Raw genomic sequence first — 25437 nt, 5'->3', positions numbered from 1 at the left:
TCTTATACAATAACTTGAAGTGTTTGAAATTTCATTTTCTATTTCGTTATTTTAGCCTTACAAAATATTGTATGATGTGTCATTCTTTTTATAAACTATATTGTGTTGTTGAAAAATGTGACCGTAGAAAAGCAAATAATAAGTTAAACTATTAGAACAAAGAATAAATATTATCGGTAAGAATTAAAATACATTAACAGTTAAATTTGTATGTATTGAAGAATAAAATAAAATGTTGAAAATGTATTTTTTATATTCTTTTTATCGTGTAATACGAGTAGATTGATTAACTATGTATTGCGCAATCTCTTTAAAAATGTATTTTTTTCTTTTCAAAACTTTAAATAGGTAATTCTTCATAGGATAATTTTAAAATGCTATTTTAGTTTTACACTCCTTTAATTTCTTAACCGATATCAACTTGAATTTAAAAAATGAACGACTTGGAACTTTTTCAACACACATCTAAAATTATTAACGAAAACATTTAGGTATATCTAATTCAATAGAAACTGTGAACACAATAAAATGATACATGTAAAATAAAACGTTATTACGACATTGATTAAATATTCAATATAATTATTATATTTGTAAGACTTCATGCATTTTTATAACTAAAGATTTTTCATGTGAGAAAATTTTATAATAAATAAATTTCTACCACTCCTCTAAATTATATTTTGAATACAACCAATTCTATACCTAAAGTAACTTATGAATTATTACATAAAAATTACATAAGTTATAATCTTTTACTTAGTAACATTTAATTATATGTCAAGTTTTTAAAACTTAACATAACATTCATTTTATATCAAATTGATTGAAGGTTAACTTCAATAAAGCACTCGAGATACTTTTTTGAGAGTGTTACGATTCTTACCGTCACTTCTAAGTATAGTCTTTGTATTTACACTAAAAAAAAACATCTTAGTAAAATAAAAAAAATGTATTTTTAATACACAGTCAGCAATATTGTTTTGTTGATTAAACAAAAAATTTTGTTAACAGAATAAAAAATTTATCAAACAAACAAGTATTTTTTGTTGAGTTAAAATATGATCGTATTTTAATATTTTTTTTAATTAGAACCTTTCAAACAGTGGATAAAAATTTAATTGAGCAAAAATACCAATTTGCTATAAAAGAAATAACATTTTTGTCAATAAATAATGGTATACATTATGACATCATTAGTTGTATAAATAGTAAATTTAATTTTTAGATACCTTTTGATTGGGTTTTTTGTGATTGCTTTAGTAGGTATAAAAATATTTATTTTAAATATGTGATCTAAAAGTTTTTGATGATCGAAAAATCGTTTATTATTAATTAAATTATTTTATATTTTTTAATTGAAATAGTGATATTTTCTTCAATATTACAGACAATTCAAATAATTGATATAATTCATCAAAAAATTTGTGTAGTAGTAATTTTACTTATAAAATAGATTTTATATTCACATTAAAAATAAATAAATATATTGATGTTTCAAAATATTTCCGGTTATTTATTTTTTTTTTTTTCAAAAATCCGTAGTGAAAAAATATTCATCCTAAGATTAAATAAAATTATTAGTAAAGAACTATGTAATACACTAAAAAAATTTGAAATAACATACTCTCTAATTATATTTGTAGATACCAAATTCTGTAGTATTTGGTTGTAAATTTACAATTTTCTTACTTGAAAGGTACACGTAAAAAAACAATGGGAGTCAATTTGTAAATTAAGAAAATAGTGTTTTAAATTTAGAAAGACCAAAAAAAACCTTCTGTTATTAATTGTTAACCAAAAAAGCAATACCTATGTTTTGATCTCACTCTCGTGACGCAAAATTATTGCTTCAAATCTTCAAATTGTACAAAATGTGGATAAAAACATAGGTCTGTGAATTGAGCAATGCTTAAAAAGACCTAATAGAAGTGTGACAATTTTGGAGAAAAGCATACTGCGGATTGGAAAGTTTGTCCTGAGTATCAAATAACTGTTGAAAATTGTCATCTTGAAAAAATTATAGTAGTTTGAACTGCTACAAAGTATACCAGCAAAATTTGTTACAGCTAACGTAGCTACGATAAAATAGCTAATTTATTAATGCAAAACTTAAAGATACCCCACATTTTCTAACAAAATAATCGCGTGAAAAATGTCCAAGTACCCTTTGCATAATTATAAATTCCTTAGCTAGTATAACTCAGACATTAGCAGTGCTTATTATAAGATTAGAAAGGTCATTTTTCTATATTTATTCTAAAAATTCCTCATCTACCTTATAACTTAACTAAAATTCAAGATACCATGAAATTCTGTTCCATAGCTAATTGAAGACATGAAGCAGACATTAGTTTCTTTTCTAAAATTATATCCGGTGAGAGATATCTCCCTATTTTAATTTCAAAAAACTAGACTAATAATAAGATCTTCTTATAGACAAGATGTTGGAAAATTAAAATCAATAGTAACAAATTAGTACATGTCAATTATACACTACGTAAAACCAATAATATTCCTATTAAGATGAATCATCAAATTATTTCACAAAAATATTCAGCTAAATATCTTAGAGTGTACCTAGACTCGCGTTACTCAACGATTCAATATTGTTGCTCTCCGAGCCATCGTATCAACTTATTGGTACGATAGAAACGATATTATGCACCGTGATTTCATTGTATGTACCGTAGCAGAAGAACTAAAGAGATTTTTCCGCTAACATGAGGTGAGATTAACAACCACTTTGGACAACTGCAAAGATATTAGACGTCTTGAACGTCATAAACCATAAGACTTAGTTTAAAATATTTAGTTTTAAACTAGGCTAAGGAGCCACCCACTAGATGTGTAACTTCAAATAAATGTATTTTTTATTAATTGTTATAAAACTATGTTTTATATACAATTATTGTTATAAAGATAATTTTTTCGTTCAAATAATAGTCTTTTGACAGTTTGTAAAAAAAGAATATTAAAAAATAAACTAAAGTTTTCAAAATCTAAAATCTTAATTATGATAATAGTAATTCACATTGTTTTTTCTGTGTACTCTTCACATTTAGAACATCTATACAGGATGATTGTTTTATCATAAATTACTCGATTACTCACAAAAGAAATATAATTTTGGAAAAAAATGTTTCTACACATGTCTATTCATGTCTATTTAATATAGTTTTCCAGCTTTTTGCACTTTATTTTAAAATAAAGTATTTTAGATATCATTTATCTATTTTGTTTTTATCATAGATAATTATTTAATTTCTTAGATATACAGGGTGGCTCACCACTCACTGACAACTTAAATAACTTTTGATCCAGTTAATATTTTTAGCTGATTTTTTTTTTAAATAATAGTTATGCGTTAGGTCTATAGCTATATCTCAATAATTAATTTTTTTACATTTTATTAAAAATATTAATTATTTTTAAATTTTAAATAAAATGTAAAAAAAAAATCTAAGATAGCTATTTTGTAGAGTAGAATTTAAGAAAAATTTTAGTAAAAAAATATCTTATTAATATTCAGTAGTAAATATTCTGTAGCGTTTTGAAGTTTGTGAAAATTTGAATTTTCATGTACTATTTTACGGTATTAAACATTGAAATACGTATTGAGAAAAGGACAGAAGAAAACGCTATCTTTTCATGATTACTGTGTATACATATACACAGTACAGTTGGAAATGAGAATAANCCATTACTTTTGTTTTCTTCACATTTATTCTCATTTCCAACTCTTTTTCGAATGTTTTATCCATAGCTTTAATTAGTTGAGCCAGATCTTTCTCGCATTCAGCAATTAAAGCTATGTCATCGGCAAAGCGTAACATACTTATTTTTTGTCCGTTAATCTTTATCCCTAGATTGGCATTTTCCTTTATCATATCTATTGCTTCTTGAATATATGCGTTGAATATAATTGGGGATAATGTACAACCTTGTCTAACTCCTCTGTTTATTTTTACTTCTTCTTCCTCATCTTGGATCCTTATAACTGCGGATTCATCCTTGTATAGGTTATACAGAAGGTTCCTATCTGTGTATTTTAACCCCAATCTTTTCATCATGTTAAATCTAATTTCTTATCAAGGTATTAATGCCATGTTTGTAATGTATACACATTATTATCATATGTATACACAGTAATCATGAAAAGATAGCGTTTTCTTCTGTCCTTTTCTCAATACGTATTTCAATGTTTAATACCGTAAAATAATACATGAAAATTCAAATTTTCACAAACTTCAAAACGCTACAGAATATTTACTACTGAATATTAATAAGATATTTTTTTACTAAAATTTTTCTTAAATTCTACTCTACAAAATAGCTATCTTAGATTTTTTTTTTACATTTTATTTAAAATTTAAAAATAATTAATATTTTTAATAAAATGTAAAAAAATTAATTATTGAGATATAGCTATAGACCTAACGTATAACTATTATTTAAAAAAAAAATCAGCTAAAAATATTAACTGGATCAAAAGTTATTTAAGTTGTCAGTGAGTGGTGGGCCACCCTGTATATGTACAGAAAGTACCCAAATGTTTTCAGTGTCGTCTGGGAGGTTTATCGTTTTAGCTTGTCGTTCGCCATGTATCGATTTTTGAGTAGTACTGTAAAGATCAGTTATAGACGGAATATCGTTTAGAGGTGCGATCAATGCTGCTTTAATTTTATGGAGTTTGACAGCTTTTTCGTTAATATTCTGGTTGCCATCCCCTTCCTGGTCATTTATAAATATTTGATTCTAAAACATTAAACTTTTTAATGCCAAAGTTAATATATTATCGTTTTTATTTTCTATCCGACCTTTTGCATTTCAATGTCCATGTCAATTTCGGTGTAGTCTGAAAATATTAATATTTAAGTAACAAATAAAATATATTAATGAATCAATGTATAATTAGAATACACTGGAAAATAAATTCCGAGTTAAATTTTTTTGTTATTAATTACCTCTTGTAATTATATTATTTTCCGGTTTCATCGTATCATTACATAATTTTTTATAAATTAATGCCATATCTGGACGGTTACTGGCTAAGTCAACCACACAAGCTTTTCCTAATACAACTAGCAACTCAAAAGATTTATGTGTATCTGAACCGGCTTTTTTATCAATTATAGTGTGGATTTTGCCAGCTTGAAATTTGGACAGTACAAAATCTTTCTAAAATATAATATAATATTTAACAATAATAAATGTATTCTGAACGTTTCAAGTCTGATCCCACGTTTTGTTAGACTTTTTAAATAATACTTACTAAATATCTGTAACTTGAACAGCGACCAAATGATCTAAGACCTGTTGCTATTTCGAATAATACCTGAAACATGCATGGAACTGTATTAATTATGATTGAATACAAATTGCTTACGTAGTTAGTTATTTTATAGTAATTTCAAAGGATAATGCATGATATAAAATATGAATGATGCAAATAAAAATGATTTTCAACAAATTTTATTCAGAATTATTTAAGTATGAGGCTCTGTTACATAATTTGTATACCACTCCAAAACTATAAGTATCCACTTTAGTCGATAACTTTTTAGTTTTACGGAAATCTTCTGGTAAATAAGGCATTGTTCCATATACGTGACTGACTTCAATTCCTGAAAGTTGTCCTTCTTCTTCTTTCAACTGTGCGCCTACCCGAGCTAGACCAAAATCACCAATGCGTGGTTCAAAATTAGAGTCTAAAAGTATATTAGCACTGAAAAATAATCAAATTATATACATTTTAAATATATTATTTTTAATTTTAAAATAATAATTTTTAAATAGACAGCCAATGCTAGTTTGTTTCTCATAAGAACGTTAAATCATTAGAGTAATAGTTTATATTTAAGGTAATATTATAATTTGAATAAAATTCTATTAATTTAAAGAGACTATTTCTCAAATGAACCTTATATAAATGAGCAGATATGAATCTATTTCTTACATAGTTTCAAATTTATACTAACATTCAATTTAAAAAATAAATAAAAACAGTAGTAGAGTGGAGTTGCGGCACAGTGTGGACATGGCATAGTTGGAACAAGTATAGATGATATCTGATAGTGATTAAAATCACTATCATAAGAAACATTAATTTCAAAAAGTTGTAGGATTATACCAAAAGCAAAATTAAATCCTATTTCCTATAGTATTTCTAATTAGTAAGTTTTTCATTTAAAAGTATAATATATGAATAAATACTAATTATAGCAATTAAATTAGTATGAGACTGATATTTAATAATCTAGTATTGTAATTTTTTCGGAGAATTTATAAAAAAATTATAAAGTAGTGGTTACTTTTATGGCAAATGTGTATAAATATTGAAGAGCTTGACACAAAACTTTTTAGATAATAATTTGTTGTTATTTATGAATAAATGGTCTGTAAAAAATTTTCATCAGAGTTAATAATATACTTTTATTATTCAATTTTTTTGAAAACTTCAAATCAGCAATTATATTTTTTCTATCACCAATAATTTTTGATATTATTACTAATTAGTTAAAAACTATAGGATATAACTATAAGGAAAATAGTTCTGAATATTTCAATTGTATCAACTATTGTTTTTAAATTATTACAGATTTAATTTTTAATATATCAAAAATTGTATGTGTAAAATATCATTTTTAACCTATATTTTTGGTCTTTTAAAGTTGATTTTTTTGAAGTTTATAATAAAAAAAAACACAGAACAGGTGGGTCGCGGCACAGTGATGACGTGGCATAGTATGATCAAGTTTAATGATATCTGACAGTGATTAAAATCACTATCATAAAATACGCTTCGATGCAAATCTTTAGATAATGTTTAATTTTAAAAAATTGGTGGATTATTCCAAAAGCAACATGATCTGCTAGTTCGTTATTAATATCCTGATTCAGATAAAGTATATTGAATGAAAAAGGGATTATTAAAAATTATTATTTCTCAAAAAAAAATTATGTTGATCTATACACTTTTCAATAAGTTATAGCATTATAAAGTTAAAAATAAAAAAATAAAATCGAGAATTTTCACACAAAAATAGCATTTGCTAGCCAATTTCACCCTGAAGACAAAATAAAGTACGAAATTTTTTTTTCCATAATAAAGTGCATTACATTAGCTTTAATTTATGATATATATAAAAGTGTCAGACTTTCCGGAACACTTTCAAAATTTAAGTTGAAAAAGTAAATTTTTTCTGAAAAAGTTGTTATTTTGAATCCCCCCCTTTGGGCAGGTAAAAAGTCAGATTTATAAAAAAATTATACCAAATGATAGTTAAAGACATCATGCATCCATAAAAAAAAGAATTATATTGATCCATACATCTTTCAAAAAGTTATAGCATTATAAAGTTAAAAATATAAAAAAGAATTTTTTTACAAAAATCGCTAAACACATACTGACACATATTTAGCGTTGATAATGGTAACATTGTTTCCGAAATACGTATCCGCGACTTTTTCATTAATTTTTTTGTGGCTTTGAGTTTAATATTTTTTAGTTTTTTAAATTAATAAAATTTTTAATATAGTTTTAATTTTACTTAATTAATTAGCCACAAGTGATCAATTTTTATTATATTTCATAAATCTTTATCAAAAATTTTTCATCAACTTTAAAGAACCAAAATAATAGGTTAAAAATGAAAATTTGGACTGATTATTTTAACATATTAAAAATCAAATCAGTAATAATATGAAAACAATTTTTTTTTCTTTTAATTATTATTTTACATGTAATTAGTAATAATATAAAAAATTAAAACTGATAGATAAAGTCTAATTGCAGAATTGAAAACAACGCGAAAAGTTGATTTAAAAAAGTATATTTTTGCTTCTGATGAAAGTTCCTTGAAGTCCAGTGCATTCATTTATAGTAACAAACAGTTTTTATTGATAATTATTGTATCAAGCCCTTTAAATTTTTATACGCGTAAAAGTAAAGCAAAATATAACTTCTTTAGTATTTTTATAATTTTTCCGTTTAAATTACAATATTAAATTATTAAATATCAATTTCATACTAAATTTAAAAACTATAATTAATATTTATTCATATATTATATTTTAAAAACGAAGAACTACTAATCAGGATATAATTAAAGAAATAAGAGTTGATGTTGCTTTTGGAATAATCCACCAATTGCCTAATTAAAACAAAAAAAAAAAAAGTTTGTTGGGAATTTTTTCTGCTATTCTGCAAAATTACTCCTTCGTTGACTAGAATGAATCATTAAATAGAAAATTTTATGAGAATTAAAACAATGTTATTTTTAAGATTAATATGCAGTCAGAAAGTTTTATAATTATTATTTATTGTAAATTTATCAGAAAAACTCATTATTTTTTGCATTTTTATCGTAATAGAACACTTAAATAGAAATCATAGTAATCATTTCTAAGTAATTTTTGATATTTAAAAAGATTCTACTATTGAAATATCCAGAACTGAATTAATTTTAATGATTTACTTTAACTAAAAAAAAAAAGTTATTATTTTGAATCCCTCTTGTGGGCAAGTAAAGGGTTAGATTTATAAAAGAAAACCAAATGATAGATAAAGACATGCATCTAAATAAAAAAAAAATATACTGATTTGGTCGTTTTTGATAAAGTTATAACAGTCAACAAAGTTATGAGTTTTATACACTGGACTACAAGGAACTTCCATCAGAAACAAAAATATACTATTCTAAATCAACTTTTCGCGATGTTTTAAAATGTGCAATTAGACTTTTTCTATAACTTCTAAGTTTTAATATTATTAAAAAATAGTTTTTACATATAAAAAAAAATAATTAAGAACAAAAAAAATTGTTTTAAATTAATACTGATTTGATATAATATTTAATATTAATTTAATATTAATTTGATTATTAATAAGTTAAAAATAAGGAAAATGACATATTTAACCAATTTTGTTAATCGTTTAAAGTTGATTGTTGTAAATGTTTATAATAAAAAAAAAAATTTATTTTACCATAACTTTTAGCTCAATTGGTAAGTTTGACATTGACATAATTAAATAGAAAATTTTATGACAATTAAAAAAATTGTATCGTTAAGATCAATATGCAGTCAGAAAGTTAACTACAAGGAACTTTCATCAGATTTATTTTATTTATTNATTACATTTAATATGAGTAATAAAATTTATATTCCATTTTTTTCATTTTACGGTTACTTTTTATCATGTTATACTTACATTAGACACAATGTTATAAATGCATATGTGTGTATGTGTGAGTTTATTTATTTATAGTATCATTTGAGTGTAGTGTATATTAAGATACAACTGATAGAANCATTAAAGTGTAGTGTATATTGAGATACAACCGATAGAGTAGGTAATTGATTTGACGCTATATTATTTAAACCCAACTAAACGCTAAATTGTACATTCCGAAATAACAATCATATTATGTCAATTGCCACCGGAATTTCTGGTAATATTTTTCTTTTTCTTTGCCTTAATCCCAACTACTTGGGGTCGGGCACCCTTATCCTAAGATTCCACTTGACACGATCTCCCACATCTTCTACGCTCACATCAGCTGTCCTCAAATCGNATCAGCTGTCTTCAAATCGCATTCAATAGCATCCCTCCATCTCTTTTTTGGTCTTCCTCTATCTCTTCTTCCTTCAACATTCTCTTCTATAACTGTTCTTACAGCTTTCGATTCTTCTTTCCTCATACCATGACTAAACAATCTAAGTCTATTTTCTGTCATCTTATCCACGATTGACGCAACACCTATACTTCCTCTTATATGCTCGTTCCTTATCCTATCTTCTCTAGTCACTCCACTCATCCAACTAAGCATTCTCAACTCTGCTACACTTATTCTCTGCTCTACTTTCTTATCAACCGCCCAACATTATGAATCATACATCATAGCTGGCCTCACAATTTCATACTAAATTTAAAAACTATAATTAGTATTTATTCATATATTATATTTTAAAATCAAAGAACTACTAATCAGGATATAATTAAAGAAATAAGAGTTCATGTTGCTTTTAAAATATTTCACCAATTTCTCTAAAGGAAACACTATCTACAGATTTGCATCGAAGCGTTTCTTATGATTGTGATTTTAATCACTGTCAGATATCATCTATACTTGTCCCATCTATGCCTCGTCCACACTGCGCCTCGCCCCACTGTGCTACCGTTTTTTTAATAGTTAATATACTTAAGGGCTATAATAATAATTTAATTGATATAATTTCTATAATTATATTTAATTTAAAAATTTACGAAAAATGTTTAAAAAAATTTCAAAATAGCCATTTTTTAGGATAGATTTAAAAAAATAATTTGGTGAAAAAAATTCTCATTAATGTTTCATAGTTTTCTGTGTTAAATAAATTTTCTGTAACATTTTAAACTTCGTAAAAATTTGAATTTTTCTGTATTTATTCTATAGTATCAAACACTTGCTATGTTATATAAAAAAGGACAGAAATAAACACCATCTTTTCACACTTTAAATATTAGTATAGATTTTTCTATGAAAATGATGACCGCCTTTATTTCAAATAAAAACACGAACAATACCTATTATTTAATGAGTAGTTTTATCTCTTTAGAGATCAAACTGCTTATCTTACTTTTCTTTTGTCCTTGTCTCAACATGTATTTCAATTTTTAAACACATAAAAATTTAAATTTTCAAAAACTTTATAATGATGCTGACTATTTACTACTGAATATTAATAAGATAATTTTAACCAAAATTTTACTTAAAATCTACTCTATAATCTTAGATTTTTTTTTACAATTTATTTAAAATTAAAAAATAATTATTATTGAATTTTAATAAAATGTAACAATTTCAATTATTGAGATATGATTATAGACCTAAAGTATAACTGTTATTTTAAAAAAATCAGTAAAAAATATTAACTAGATTAAAAGTTATTTAAGTTATCAGTGAATGCTGGCCACGCTGTATATATAACAGACATTACTATGTAACTTATATAATTTGGAATAGTACTGTTGAAAGCGAAATAGAAGTAGCATTTACATAAATAATTAACTAAGATTAATTTTTTAATCTTAATTAAAATCTTAATCTAAATTAATTTAAATTAATTTTTTTATATTATCATTCAATGTATATTAAAAATTTAAAAAATAAATCTATAAAACCATTTTTATATATTTAGAATAATAAAAAGCCTTTTTTGTTCCCAATAAAAATTTGTTTTTACATAAATTTATATATATTTAATTATAATTTATACGTTTATTTTTTATGAGTGTTTTAAGCGAATTTAACTTTTGTGATTCATTGAATGATTTAATAAATTAAAAAATACTTAGATGTATGTGTTTATGTATACATAAATATCAAAATATGTATATTTTAAAATATATATTAAAAATTGACACAAAAATATTTGTCTGGCTTTTAAAAAAAATATGCCTGAGGCCTATTTGTTGATTTAATAATTAAATCTTATATTAATAGAAAATTCTGTACATTCAAAAATAAAAATAAATCCCGAATAAGTTATTAAACTTCCAAGAAGAGAATTTAGACCTAAATATACCTACATTTCTAAATCAGTAAGTTTTCGTGTCTTTTTTATGCAAATTTGCTATTAATTTTTTACAATAAATTATTTAACGTACTACTTTTAGAATAAATAAGACCAAAAAAGTACTCAAAACTAAAAAAACTAAAAATAAATTTCCTATATAACTTTTATTTTGTTAGTAATGAGTTGGAATAAACGAATCACCTCTTTTATAAAGACTACATAGTAACATTATTTAGTTGTATTTTCTATTTCATAAAAAGTATTACAAAAAATAAGAAAATATAATTTTCACTTAGAATGTATTTCCTATTAAATAATTATAAATTTAAAACTATCACGGTGAGCTAGAATAAAATATAAGGAATTGATTTTTTATGACATCAATATTAGCAGGTACACAGCATTGTTATTATCAATGATAGTAAGGTACATTGTTGTGAGTTTATAAATACACTAACTGACAATACAAAAAGTATATCTATTGATAGTCATAATTGATAATAAACAATCCGTGACTGTGATATCAATATCATAAAAAACCAAATAGCTACCTGTATTTGTAATCCCTTGTGTATTATACCTATATATTAACTCAAAAATTTGAAACTTTAAATGTTTATATCATTAATAAACAAATTAAGTTTTATTAAAAATTAAAATCCCATTTATTATTGAATTAAAAACTCAAACATTTTATTAAATTAAAAATATGTGTTACCATTTAAAAAAACAAAGTTGACACCCTTACCAGGCATAAGGGATGAACTTAAAAAGTATTACATAGTTAATAATTCAAGAATAATGTGTAACTAAAGATAATAATAAAAAAAATTTTTTAATTATTATTATTCTGTAAGTAATTGAGTGGGTTATGATAAAAAAATCACTCTGTATATTCGCATCGAAGCTAAAAGTACAATTTTTGTGTAAAAACTGGATAGTTCAAAATTTTTTAATAAATTATTTTACAAAAACTTATTTGAAAGTATTTATAAGAAAATAGTGTATTTTTTATTCGAAAAATTAATTCAAAATGATTTTATTTTTATTTTTAATTTTAATTTTACACAATTATTTTTTTTTTTTTAATGTACAGCTAAGCCATTTTTTCATTTTAATATACTTTACAAGGGAAGTATACTGATTTTCATAAAAATTATATGAATCTAGGTGACATAGAATATAAAGTTAAATATAATTTAAATTGTTTACTTCTTTGAAGTCAAGAAAATCGGCTTCGAAATTTTAAATTTGCTTAAATTGTACTTTTTATGTACCGTTAAATGCACTGTACGGTTGCTGTGTCGATAACACTTATGTCTCTATGCTTGGAGTACAAGTTTAATTTTTTTTTTTAATTCAATTTTAGTAGATAAAAATTCTTAATATGTTTTATTTCTATCTCATTTAAATTGAATAACTTCAATTAATATCAAGGACAATATTATAGGTTAAAAAAAAAAAAATTAAAGCATTTTACTTTATTATTTATTAATTTTTTAACTCTATACTCATGTGCTACAACCATTCTATAATATTTCAAAACTGTTGGTAACATGTTACTGCATAAATCATTTACAATTAAATTGATATTTGATTTCACCTAAATTTAATAATGGGTTTTTACAATTATAACCAATTTTTATAATACGCTAAATTGAGTAGATTTTTTTTTTAATCGTTCTGATCGGTTTTTGTTTTGCTCTGAATATTTCAATTGTAGAGTCTTTTTAAATACTATGAGCTCCATAGTGACTATGATTTTGTTTAAAATTATTCATTATGATAAAAATTCAAAAAAGAAATAAACTCATCTTATAAATTTAGTGTAAATAGTAAAATATCTTGACTACATATTAATCTTAACAATATCATTTTATTAATTCTCTTAATATTTTCCAATTAATGATGTCAATTTCAAACATGAAAGTTGAGCTAAAAAATGTTAAGATAAAAAATTCAACTTTCATCTATTATAAACTTTCATAAAAATCAACTATGAAGACCCAAAGAAATAGTTTAAAAATTGCATTTCAAACGGATTATTATTAACAAATCAAAATCAATAATAATTTAAAAACAATTTTTTTTTAAATTATTTTTAAGTATAGTATAAATAGTTGCAGATTTGAAACACAACGCAAAAAATTTATTTAGAAAAGTATAATTTTGACTCTGATGAAAATTCCTTTTAGACCAATTTAACGTGTTATTTATTCATAATTATGAATTGTTAATTATAATTAACAAAAAATTATTTTCTGGAAAGTTTTGCATCATACACTTCAATTTTTATATACGTTTGTCAAAAAAATAATGAAATATACAATCACTTTATAATTTTTTATAATTTCTCTGTAAAAATTACAATATTAAATTATTGAAATAAATTTCATACAAAATTTAATTTAATATTATAAATATATATTTATATATTGTACTTATAAATCAAAGAACTTTTAATCAGTACTTAGTTAGGAAAATAGGAGTTAATGTTGCTTTTGGAATAATTCAACAATTCTTTCCACAAATTTGCAAAAAAAACTTTTCTTATGATTGTTATTTTAATTACTGTCAAATATCAGCTATACTTGTCCCAACTAAGCCATGTCTTTAAACTTCTTTTAATTAATTGCATATAATTTTAAACTTTTTAAATACATACGAATCCGGACTCTAATTATAACTGACGGTAAATATTATTATTAATAAATTAAGTATTTTCAAACATTATAAAAACAATTTATACGTTTATTTTATTAAATTTTAATTTTTTATAGAAATTTCCGTGGGTTGAAGAAACTTTCATTATAAAAAATTCTAACTTACAATACTATATAATCAGGTAACCCACATAAGGTATAAAAAGTAAAAAAGATACAAAAATAATTATCAAATTAATTTTATAAAAATTTACTAATGCAAATCACTAAATGATTTGATAATTAAATACTTATCAACTCAAAAATTCGTTTAACATGTTTTGTCTTGAACTAACAAAATATTTATAATAACTTTTAAGTTTATTTTAAAAGTGTAATATTTCTAATATATTAATATTTGAATGTTTATTTTGATAAATTATTTTTATGATATCTATAAAAAATTAAATAATGTGTACATTTTTTCATAGTTTTATTTGCAAAGTATTGCAAAGTGAACAAATGAATTATAAAAAGGATATTTTTCATACTTAACTCTTATGATAACTTTACCTTTTTATATCTCCGTGAATCAACGGAATATTCATGTTATGCATAAATTGTAATCCTCTAGCACTTCCTATAGCAATATTTTCTCGCATTGGCCAGTTTAACGGTTTACTGCCATCCTGAAGTATATTATTTTAAATTTTTTAATTTACGCTTGGTGTTTAAATAATTTAAATTACAAAAACTATAATACTTTAACCGTATGATATACTAGTAACTAACATTTAATTATTTACTTTTTGTTGCCAAAACCAAATCTAGTAATTATCGACTAAAAATAATGATCTATTTTGCATTTTTAATTATTAATACGATTTAATAAATATACTGAGATACGTAAAGCATAAAATTTATTGACCGTAGTAATGGTTTTTATTAATATATGGTATTTTGCCATTAAACCAATTGAGTTAAAAATAAAAATAAATTTAACATGGTAAACATTATATGGAGGCTGTAAGAACTTTGCCGATAAGTAAATTTGAAATACACTTATATCCTTTTATATTTGAAAACTTTAACGAAATAATTCATGTATCCATATCACACTTCCTACCTTACATTGTAGTCTGTCTTCCAAAGATCCATTAGCCATAAATTGATAAATAAGGCAAGATTCTGAATCATGAATTGTAAAACCGTACATCGATAGAATGTTGTCATGTTTAATAGCATTTAAGTACATGATTTCACGTGAAGAACTTTGAATTTTATTGCCAAGAGTATGCATATTTATTACCTTTTCAGCTACTCCCTAGATAAATAAGACAACTTAAATGTATCAATTTTTTATTACCAAAATATATAAATATAAAAAAAATAAAACTGCTAATGACAATTCCTATCAATGATTTTTAAATAAATCATTCGTTGAGAGTTAGTATAAATCTATTAAAAAGTTTATTTTGACTTCAGCTATAAGAATTGAATCAAAATTATATTTTTAAAATAATTACATTTTGTTTAACTACTAAGGCCGATCAAAAAATTACTATTATTCTCTTACAGACATTTATTTTAATAATAAACAAATAAATTACAGTATTATGGTAGTACAAGTTAACTAAAAACAATATAAATAAAAACTTGAATAACACTAAATACTTTGATCATCGCATACTTTGGTTTTCAATCTTTTAATAGCTACATCTGTATTAATCCAATTCCCTTTATAAACGACTCCAAAACCGCCTTCGCCCAAAATTCGATCTTTATTCCAATTGTCCGTGGCTGTAACAAGCTCATCGTAGTTTATCATCCGCATAAGTGTTTCCGAAGTCTCTGTATCGGTTGTTTGTTGAAACAGAATGTTATCAAAATTTCGAAATTTTGAACAGCGTAATAGCACTTTTTTATGTAGATCAAAACGTACGCACAGGAAACATATAAATATAATGAATACCAACGCAATGGTAATATAAAAATAAAGCCATTCTGTTTTTGGACAAATATTATTTTTTGTCATACTAACAATAGGAATAGACATTGTTTGGCATGTAACTATATCTATATCTGAAATCTGAAAATGTATAAGTTATTATTTTGATTTCATGAAAATGTACTACGTCTATTCATATTTAATAATTCATTTTTTCTGAGTTATTAATAATTTTAACGTTTTAATTAATTAAAACAAGAATATTTTGAAAATATTCATTACTCAAATGAATTTTATTATTAACTGTATGTTTAAACACAAGAATATGAAATGATGGAAGGAATTCGATTAGTTTATGTACAAAATAAATATACAAAGAAATAACAGTTACGTTAATTAATAATCAGTTGATTATTTACATATAAAATGTTATAAAGTGTTATACAGGATACAGGGAAAAAAAATGATGATTTTCGAAAAAAAAGTTATTAAAAGCTACAAACAATATTTAACTTTTATAATATTTTGTTTTTTTTTTTCAAAAAAATGAATGTATGTTTTCTGCACTCTTATATGATAGTAATAATTAAGGTCACTTTTATTAAGATAAAAAATACTTTCAATTTAATAGAAATCATTTTCAAGCACTTACGATAGAACGATGATTGATCATAAAATCGAACATATCTAAAAATTTACAACTGCAATCCCAACTATTATTTGATAATGTTAATTCATCCAAGCTGGACAAGTAAATTAGTGTACTTTTATCAAAATATTGAAGTTTATTATTGTGGAGTTTTAAAACCTTCAATATGATACAACATATAAGCAATTTTTAATTTTTCTTAAATTGATATAATGATTTAAACCTTTAAATTTTTAGGGAGATGTTTTCCATTAAGTTTATCTAAGACATTATTACTGATATCTAATGTAAGTATGTTAAAGCTCGATAATTTCGGTAGTTCCTGAAAAATATTATATTTTAAATACATCTCCAAAGATGAAGTACTTGCAAACATTGAATTTATTTCAACGGTGTTATTAAGATTTCCGTGTGAACAATCAACTACAGTTGTATTATATTGAGACAATAGTACACATTCACAGTTCGGTAGACAGTTATGTAGTTTTATCCAATCTTTTCCTTAATACAATATAAAAAAATTACTAATAAAATATTTTTAACAGAGAACTATAAAATTTACCTATAACAAATGCAGCAATCTTTTTATTACCACCACAATACTTGTTTGCATCACCTGGACATTGCATGTTACACTTACTGTCAACCAGTCTTGGGAATTCATTGATGTTTATTGATTTGTTACCACATAAACACGTTTTTCTTGAAAGGATCCCAAAATAATAAAAATTCTTTTGGTAACAATACTTGGAGCAAATTTCTGGAGTATTGCTAATATGAAATTCGTTAACAGTTTCTTGGTCAAAAATCTTTTGTAAATGATTTTCCTCGTAACATCCTATATAATGATTACCAGTTAAATCATGTGAGGTCGCCCCCGTAGCAAATACACTATAACGTGTGGAGCTATTATGGCATTGTTCTTTAACATGCCGTTCGACTTTAGCATCTATCGACGGTTTTACAAAACTACAAGTGCATATTTTTCTATATATTTACAAAAAAATGTGCTAGAGTTAACTAACAGAACTATGATGAATGTTAAAGATGATTTTGTACTTAGAATTGCTTACAATGACATCATAATAGCGACATAAGGGAACTCTTTGGCAAAACAGCTAGCCACACAACTTTGGCGAATTGTATCATAATTTTGTCCATTTGTAATAGTTATATTCCAGCCATCCATGATAGGATACATCCATGAATTTTCATAACACCCCAAATACTTTTCGGACATGTTTTCTTTGATAAAATCTAAAAAATTGTACACAAATAATTGTAAAAAAAACATATATAAGAGATATTTAAAACAAAATCTTATTCAACATCAAATTTGTTAATTTATATTAGCCTATTGTTAAAAACGTTTTTCGTTGGCCAAGTAAAATGTTTCTATTCTTAACAGTAACTTATTACAATAAAAAAAACTGTTTCAATCATCTTTAACAAGTTTTTAATTAAAATATTTTTATTGGGCATAGGACGATTTCCATTTATTGATTGAATAAATGAAATAAACGATGTTTTTTTGTTGACGTCATGACTAACATCATAGTTTAAATGTTGATAGTAATTGTGAGTTGTTCATAGTTTATTACTAAAATATATTTTTATCAATGTCAAATCATGAAAATGTTAAAATGTTCTTAAGGTGTAGGTATTTATGAATCAAACAGATGACAAATAATGTTTGTTTAATTATAATACAATGAATAGGAAGCATAGCCCAGTAAACAGCTTAAATAATAAATTAAACAATAAAAAATAATTGTAAAGTAAAAGTATATTTACTTAGCCAAGTATTTTCATAAATATTTAAGGACTCTTCACTTCCACAGTTTTCAGTTGTATCATAATTACATTTTACGCAATTGTTTTTTTGTTTTGCATGATCTGGATTTTCGTTGCTGCATTCACAACGGTTTCTGTTAATTGAAATATAATTATTCGCGGAACTCAACAATAACTTTTAAATTATTACAAATAAATATATAGTTACTCGCTCAATGCCGCGTATTTGAATTTTTTTTCTACGCAAATATGACTACATCTGCTTGAGCTATCGCATTCCTTCTGAAACGGCACAATAATTTTGCTAGTCATATTGTAAACGTCTTTATTAAAACATCCAATAGTGTGTTGCTTAGGATAATCTGTGTATTGAAAGTGCAATTAAAACTTGATGCATGCTCAAAGTAGTTAAAAAGTGTTAACACTAATTATTAAACACGAATATTACCAATTAGTCCAGTTGAGTATACACTTAATTTCCAATAATCACCGCATTTTTTTGATTTATCTCCACTACAAGCTTGGTTACAACTAGATTCTTTAATTTTATGTCGAACCCAAGGATACTGATCGCCACACCAACATGCAGTCCTGTGATTTATCAAAGTTCAATAATTACAAAAAATTATCAATAAAGCGTTAGAAAAACAAATATTTTTAATGTATTGCTTTCACAACTGTTCTTTATTGTGAGATTGAATTTACAAGAAAACCCCCAGTTGTATTTGCTATCCACTCTTTTATTAATTTATTTCCTTTAAAATTTAATTAGTAGAATTTTAATAAAATATTAAATGAGTATTAACAGTTATAAAAATATTTATTCATATATTTTGGTAATAATGTTTTTGTTATTGAGATAACTCAAATAGGTATAACAGATTAGTTAAATCGACAAGCCGCACTACACTACAGACTTAAATATATTTTTGATCATTTAGTTTTCAATTACGTTATGAATTAAAATAATTTAAATTAATGTTTCCTATAGAATTGCAATATACTTCAATTATTTCATTGTTAATAATTATTAGTGTCATTTACGTGCAGAACTCTATTTAAAAAGAAACTTCATACAATTTTATTTTATTTAATTATCGCGCCAAATTTATAAGTATATTTTAACAAAATAAAGAATTTAATTTGTTTTACTTTAATATAATGAAACAGAAATACCTATGAATTATGTGGTAATAAAAAAAAACCAAGTATTTTTATTGAAAATATTCCTAAAAAACCCAGCACAGGTGGATCGCGGCATAGTGGTGACGTGTCATAGTTGGGTCAAGTATAATAATAACTGACAAGGATTAAAATCACTATCAAAAAAAACGCTTCGATGCAAATCTTTAGATAGCGCTTAATTTTAAAAAATTGGTGGATTATTCTAAAAGCTATATGATCTCCTATTTCTTTATTTATATTCTGATTAAGATAAAGTATGATAAATGAAAGAGGGATATAAATATTATTTCTAATAAAAAAATTGTATTGATCCATACACTTTTCAATAAATTATAGCATTCAGTAGCTATTTTCATTGTAAAGATAAAATAAAGTCTGAAAATTTTTTTTTTCATAATAAAGTATATTACATTAACTTTAATTTAAGATATATATAAAAGTGTCCGACTTTCCGGAAAATTTTCAAAAGTTAAGTTGAACAAGTTAATTTTTTGTGAATAAGTTGTCATTTTGAATCCCCCCTGTGGTCAGATGTATCTATAAAAAAATATTATAATGATTTGGTCATTTTTAAAAATGTTATGGCAGTTTTAATTTAAAAAAATTGAATACATTTCGAAAAATATCGGTTTTTAAATTTGTTATTTTTTGGAGATTTTCCTATTTACAGCGAACGTTAACGTCCTATTTTCAATTTTTGAGGGTAATGTCTTCGACTAGATACGATTTGTGATCTTTTGACGTATTGTTGAAAGAAATAGGTCCGGTGAGAGCTGAAAAAAGTGGTAACAGACACAAAAAAAAAAAAATCATAGTAAAACTAATACCTTCTTAGCTTCGCATTGAAGCTAAAAAAGCTTTAATTTTTATGTTATTTAATTTTTTGTAATAGAGCATCTTAAGAGAGTAACTTTTATTCTTAGAAATTAAACCAAAAACAAGACATCTAATTTTTTCGCTGAAAAATAATTACTGAAGAAAGATTAATTTCTGTATTTAATACATTTCCTGTATTCTTAGTAAACAATATATAATTTACTGTTAGCAATTATTGTAATCCCATAAAAATAAAAAATGTTTACCAGTAATGGAAGAATTATTTGTAAACATTTTAATTTTTTTTTTTTTTTTTTATAATACATTCTAATTTATACCCAAGAATATATCCATTTGTCAATCCAGAATAGAGATATCCATTTTTGAAACATTCTTCAGAACATTTCTGTGGAGAATTATCTAAATAATGATTTAAAAATGTTTTTAATAAGCGATTATCGTCATCACTAACTCTTTCTTGCAGACATCCTAAATATATTTCACGAGGGAAACTGTTCGTATCTATAAAAAAAAGCAGAACGTAAACAATTAAGCTACTTAAAACTATATTTTTTATGTAAAAATTTAAAAAAAAATTCATGATATTTAATTATTATTTTTAACATTTCATTAAACATATTTTATAATGGAGGATACAATTTTCAAAATTGCTAAAAATTAATGCTTTTTTTAACTTGTGCTATTTTTACACAAGTGTTCTTACATCAAATATTTGCAACTCCGCAATTTCTTTTCCGTGTAGAAATAAAATTTTACAAAATTGAACCAGATCGTAATAACAATTGCAACATATCGAATTTTGTTTGTTTACTATGAAACGATTTTAATTTGGTTTATTGTGAATCTACGTTGGAATGGTTTTCAAGTTTGTCAGCCAAAATACTAATACTAAACAATGCTTCTCACGTACGTCTATATCTACGGCAAACATAACTCGTATTGTCGTATATAAGGGAGGATTTTATTGCAAACAATATTTGAGTTAAGAGATTGACGTTATGCTTATAATGCGCCAAGTTAAACTTACAATAAATATTAAAATTTATATGATGAAATAAAATTAATTTCTAAGAAAGTATAACGCAAATTTAAGTACTATTTAAAATTTTTAGACCGAAAGAGTTTTAAAAAATATGTTATTTGTGGTATATTATTTTATCAAAATGTTGACATATTTCTCTATATTCAGCATCAGCATCAGTATCATTTTTTCCATTAAATTCCTCATGAATAGGCCTTCAGATCACATTTGTGACTATAGAGTTGGATTCTGATTTTTATTGATTTTTTTTATATACAAGCAAATGTATTAAAATTTTACTTACCAGACACTCCAGTTGTATACATTTGAAAGAAGTTAAAACACGAAGAATTTTTAAAGCAATTGTAATTGATGCAGTTTTCATCTATTTCTTTCATTAATTTCGACACATATTTTCGACTACAACGACAGGCACTAAACACGTGTAAAAAAAAAATACTCAACATTTTAAGATGATGTAAAAAGATACACAATTTTTATAAAATTTTCCTCTCTAAGAAAAAGAAGTATTCTAAGAAAAATGAAATGAATATTAATCTAAGCAGAGAATTATTTTGTACGTCATTAAAATAAATAATTTTTAAATTGTATTACAATTTTTTAAGAATTTCAATAAGTTTTAAGTAAAATAAAAAGTATAAAAATTTAAAATTGTTTGGTAATTATTACTTAAAAATTAAAAAAATTAAAGCGGAGAAATTTGGATGGTTAAAGAGAGATTATTTTCCCTTTGCTAAAAATTAATAGGAATATAATGATTTCAAAAATCAGATTACTTCAGATACAGGAAATTATTTTCTCAAAGTATTTTTATCGTTAATAGCTGAGCTGAGCCCAATTGCGTTAAAAAGTAATCATTTTTAAAGTCCAGAAGGCTTTGTTATAAATTATGGTTTTCATTATTGTTTGAAGTTGATTAGGTTTTCTTACGATTTGTAAACAGCGGCAAATGGGTAATCATTTTCAAAACAATAATTAGCACAATCTTTTTTTGTAGAATAATTTTCTAACTTGTTTTCAGAATCCATATTTTCTTCCAAAAAACATCCTAGGTATCTTGAATTTTTTTCTAAAAATATTGTAAGTTGTGAATATATTGCTAACTTAATTTAAAGTTATTAAAATATTAATATTATTCCATTTAATTAATCAAGCATATCAAAAATTGCAAACCTTTTACACCGAGATATCGTATAGTTTTACAAAAAAGTTATTGCTACAAAATATTAAAAATGATTTTTATAAATATTATACCCTACAATAAATTTTAAAATAACCCTTTAAATAAAAATTGTTTTAGATAATAATTGTTAAAATAGACTTACTAGTTAAAAAAACTTTAATAATTAAGTTTGTTATCTCAGTACTATTAATTATTAACAGCACTGAGATTACGAACTATTATAATTAAAAATATAGCAAAAATTAATGGGAAAATCAGGAATTTATTTTTGTGGGTAAAAGGGGACAACCACTGGTTGTGTCACATAGCAAAATTATACAATTTTGACACAAAAAGTGAATTAAACATTATAAAAATAATAAATTTTTCTTACCATCAAACTGAGATGTTACAAAGTTAAATAATATAAATGTTACACATATAAATTTAAGAGATGCTCTAAGGATTTTTTCGTAAAGCTGATACATATTGTATTTTTCTTAATTCGTTGATTTTCTCTTCAGTATAAATTATTGTTATTTTTCTTCTTTAACTTCTACACAACTAAACGATAATGTATACGATCATATTTAGTACTGCGCGCTACAGATTGTATGGTATAGCACTACAGCAAAACGGAAGTTATCCGCTACCTTTATTACTTGTTGACTTTATAAACGCCCCTATATATTAAATTAGGTTTTCCAACAACTGTAGAAGTCACGGACACTGTTTCAAAATAATTCTCAATACTTTTTATGTACCTAATCATAAATATACATTATTGATTAAAAAAAAGAGAATAATACTTGTTTAAAAAGCGCTTTCTATTATAGACGCAATAAATCTCATATCACTTTTTGTTATGTCTTTAAAAATTAAATTTATATGTTATTCAAGTATAACATATTCACATGCATGTGAATATGTATTTTTTTTCATTGTTGAGTATATTTATAAAAATGTATTAATTTTTTGCTAATAGTCGTTTAAGAAATACATTAATAGTTTTAGTTGTTTTGCTAAAAAAAATTATCATTGTGTTGTTCACAAATGTTTCTATTTGCTCTGTTTAATTTTATAATATAGACATGCAATTCTGTATCGGTGACAACGTACATTTATTTGACGTTTCCCAATCGCTTTATGCTTTTTAATTATAAAAACATTTTGTTATCATTAATTAATATTAAAAAATAAATTATAGTTTTCAACCAATTGCTTCTAATTCATCATTAAGAAAAAAATTAACTAATACTTTAAACTGGTAAATAGATTAAAACCTTTAAAAAATGAATAACAAACGCTAAATGTGGGTCTTGAAATACAAGTAGTATGTGTAATATTTTTTCAATTTCATGAAAATCTAGTTCAAAATTTCTTAGATAATGCCATGTACTAAAAACATTATTTTAATCATCATCATTATTATTATTTTTTTTTTAATTTTTAACAAAAGGTAAAACTATTATCATAACATTTCAGGGAGAACGTTATAAATTAGTAAAGTAAAATAATATTATTGTTATCGTTCAGCCCGACATTTTTATTAATAATGACTGCATGAGCATTTATGTATAAGTTTACACATTTTTTTAAATATGTGTTACATCTATATTATAATATTCATTATTTAAGCTATTATTAATTGCAATTAAAACATTATTCATTTGAATATAAACTCAATGTTTTTATATGATAAAAAAAATAGTTGTTTTAATTCAGTATAATTAATTTCATGGTTCAGTATTAACAGTAGTATAATGTAAACATTTAATGACATGTTACAGTAAAACATACTTTTTTAATGAAAAATACATTAACTAGTTTATTACTCTCATTAGAGTTCAAAAAAAAATTTTAAATGTAACTAAAACAATATTCAAAAAGTTTATAAAAAAAATGTAACAAAAAATTAAAAAATTAAATAGAAGTATTTATAACATTTATGGTCTTTTTATTAATTCTCAGTGAGAGTATATTTGTTCCCTAAAAGTCTCAACTCATGCATTTTAGTCAAAACCGCTGACTAATTGCATATAAATATTCTATTATTATATTATATTTTTTGAAAATATAATATGTAATAAACATATTAGTGTAAAAAACACACACACTATATTATAGTTGTGTAATCTAAGACCATGGTAGTATAGAATAAAGAAAATTTGGTAAAATATTTCAGGACTGGGACAAAGGATTTTTATATTATTTGGTCAATTAATCCATGTTATAACCTATTGATTATTTCATCAAATTTTCACTTATAATAACTCATAACAAGAATATTAAATAAAAAAATAATATTTCACCCCTCTGCTACTCAAAAAAATACTCATGTAAATACTATATTCTTTTCACAAAACAGAGAATAGTATATATTATATATATATATACCTAGTAATATATCTAACTTAAGACTATTTTAGCTTCGATGCGAAGCTGAGAAGGTATTAATTTTACTATGATGTGTTTTTTTTTTTATTTTTATATTTTTTTTTTTGTGTGTCTGTGAACGCTCAATCTCAGCTCTCACTGGACCGATTTTAATGAACAATATGTCAAAAGATCACAAATCGTATCTAGTCGAAGACATTACCCTCAAAAATTGAAAAA

The 25437-nt window shown here is 23.9% G+C and overlaps 1 protein-coding gene across 2 annotated transcripts; it reads right to left on the bottom strand.

Annotated features, from left to right (window-relative positions):
• Positions 1-1410: 1410 nt before the first annotated feature.
• Positions 1411-23594, bottom strand: LOC126901001 (uncharacterized). Of its 2 annotated transcripts, XM_050677085.1 has the most exons (20): positions 23216-23594; positions 22590-22728; positions 21943-22073; positions 20935-21118; positions 19044-19186; positions 18804-18957; positions 18596-18729; positions 17875-18058; positions 17364-17788; positions 17025-17302; positions 16805-16960; positions 15895-16293; positions 15331-15528; positions 14778-14893; positions 5524-5728; positions 5276-5338; positions 4968-5181; positions 4821-4858; positions 4549-4758; positions 1411-1561 (listed from the first exon to the last, which is right to left on the bottom strand). In XM_050677085.1, the coding sequence occupies exons 1-20, from the start codon at positions 23307-23309 to the stop codon at positions 1532-1534; spliced, it is 3495 nt and encodes a 1164-aa protein (XP_050533042.1). In that variant the 5' UTR covers positions 23310-23594; the 3' UTR covers positions 1411-1531. The 2 variants fall into 2 exon arrangements, with proteins under 2 accessions (XP_050533042.1, XP_050533043.1); XM_050677086.1 differs by lacking the exons at positions 1411-1561; positions 4549-4758; positions 4821-4858; ... (1 more) ...; positions 5276-5338; positions 5524-5728 and adding an exon at positions 13833-13917 and having other exon boundaries at positions 23216-23551.
• Positions 23595-25437: the final 1843 nt, after the last annotated feature.

The sequence above is a fragment of the Daktulosphaira vitifoliae genome, unplaced genomic scaffold (assembly GCF_025091365.1).
Source record: "Daktulosphaira vitifoliae isolate Bord-2020 unplaced genomic scaffold, ASM2509136v1 Scaffold_3, whole genome shotgun sequence".
Lineage (NCBI taxonomy): Eukaryota > Metazoa > Arthropoda > Insecta > Hemiptera > Phylloxeridae > Daktulosphaira > Daktulosphaira vitifoliae.
The sequence above is the reverse complement of the archived record's forward strand: the minus strand, read 5'-3'. Positions and strand labels throughout refer to the sequence as shown.

Coding starts and splice junctions, on each gene's coding strand:
- LOC126901001 (XM_050677085.1), bottom strand. CDS start 23,309: ATGTATCAGCTTTACGAAAAAATCCTTAGAGCATCTCTTAAATTTATA. Junction 21,119..21,942: donor GTATACAACTGGAGTGTCTG/GTAAGTAAAATT, acceptor TTTTTTTTATAG/ATACGAACAGTTTCCCTCGT. Junction 5,729..14,777: donor ATTCACGGAGATATAAAAAG/GTAAAGTTATCA, acceptor ATTATTTTTCAG/TGCTAATATACTTTTAGACT.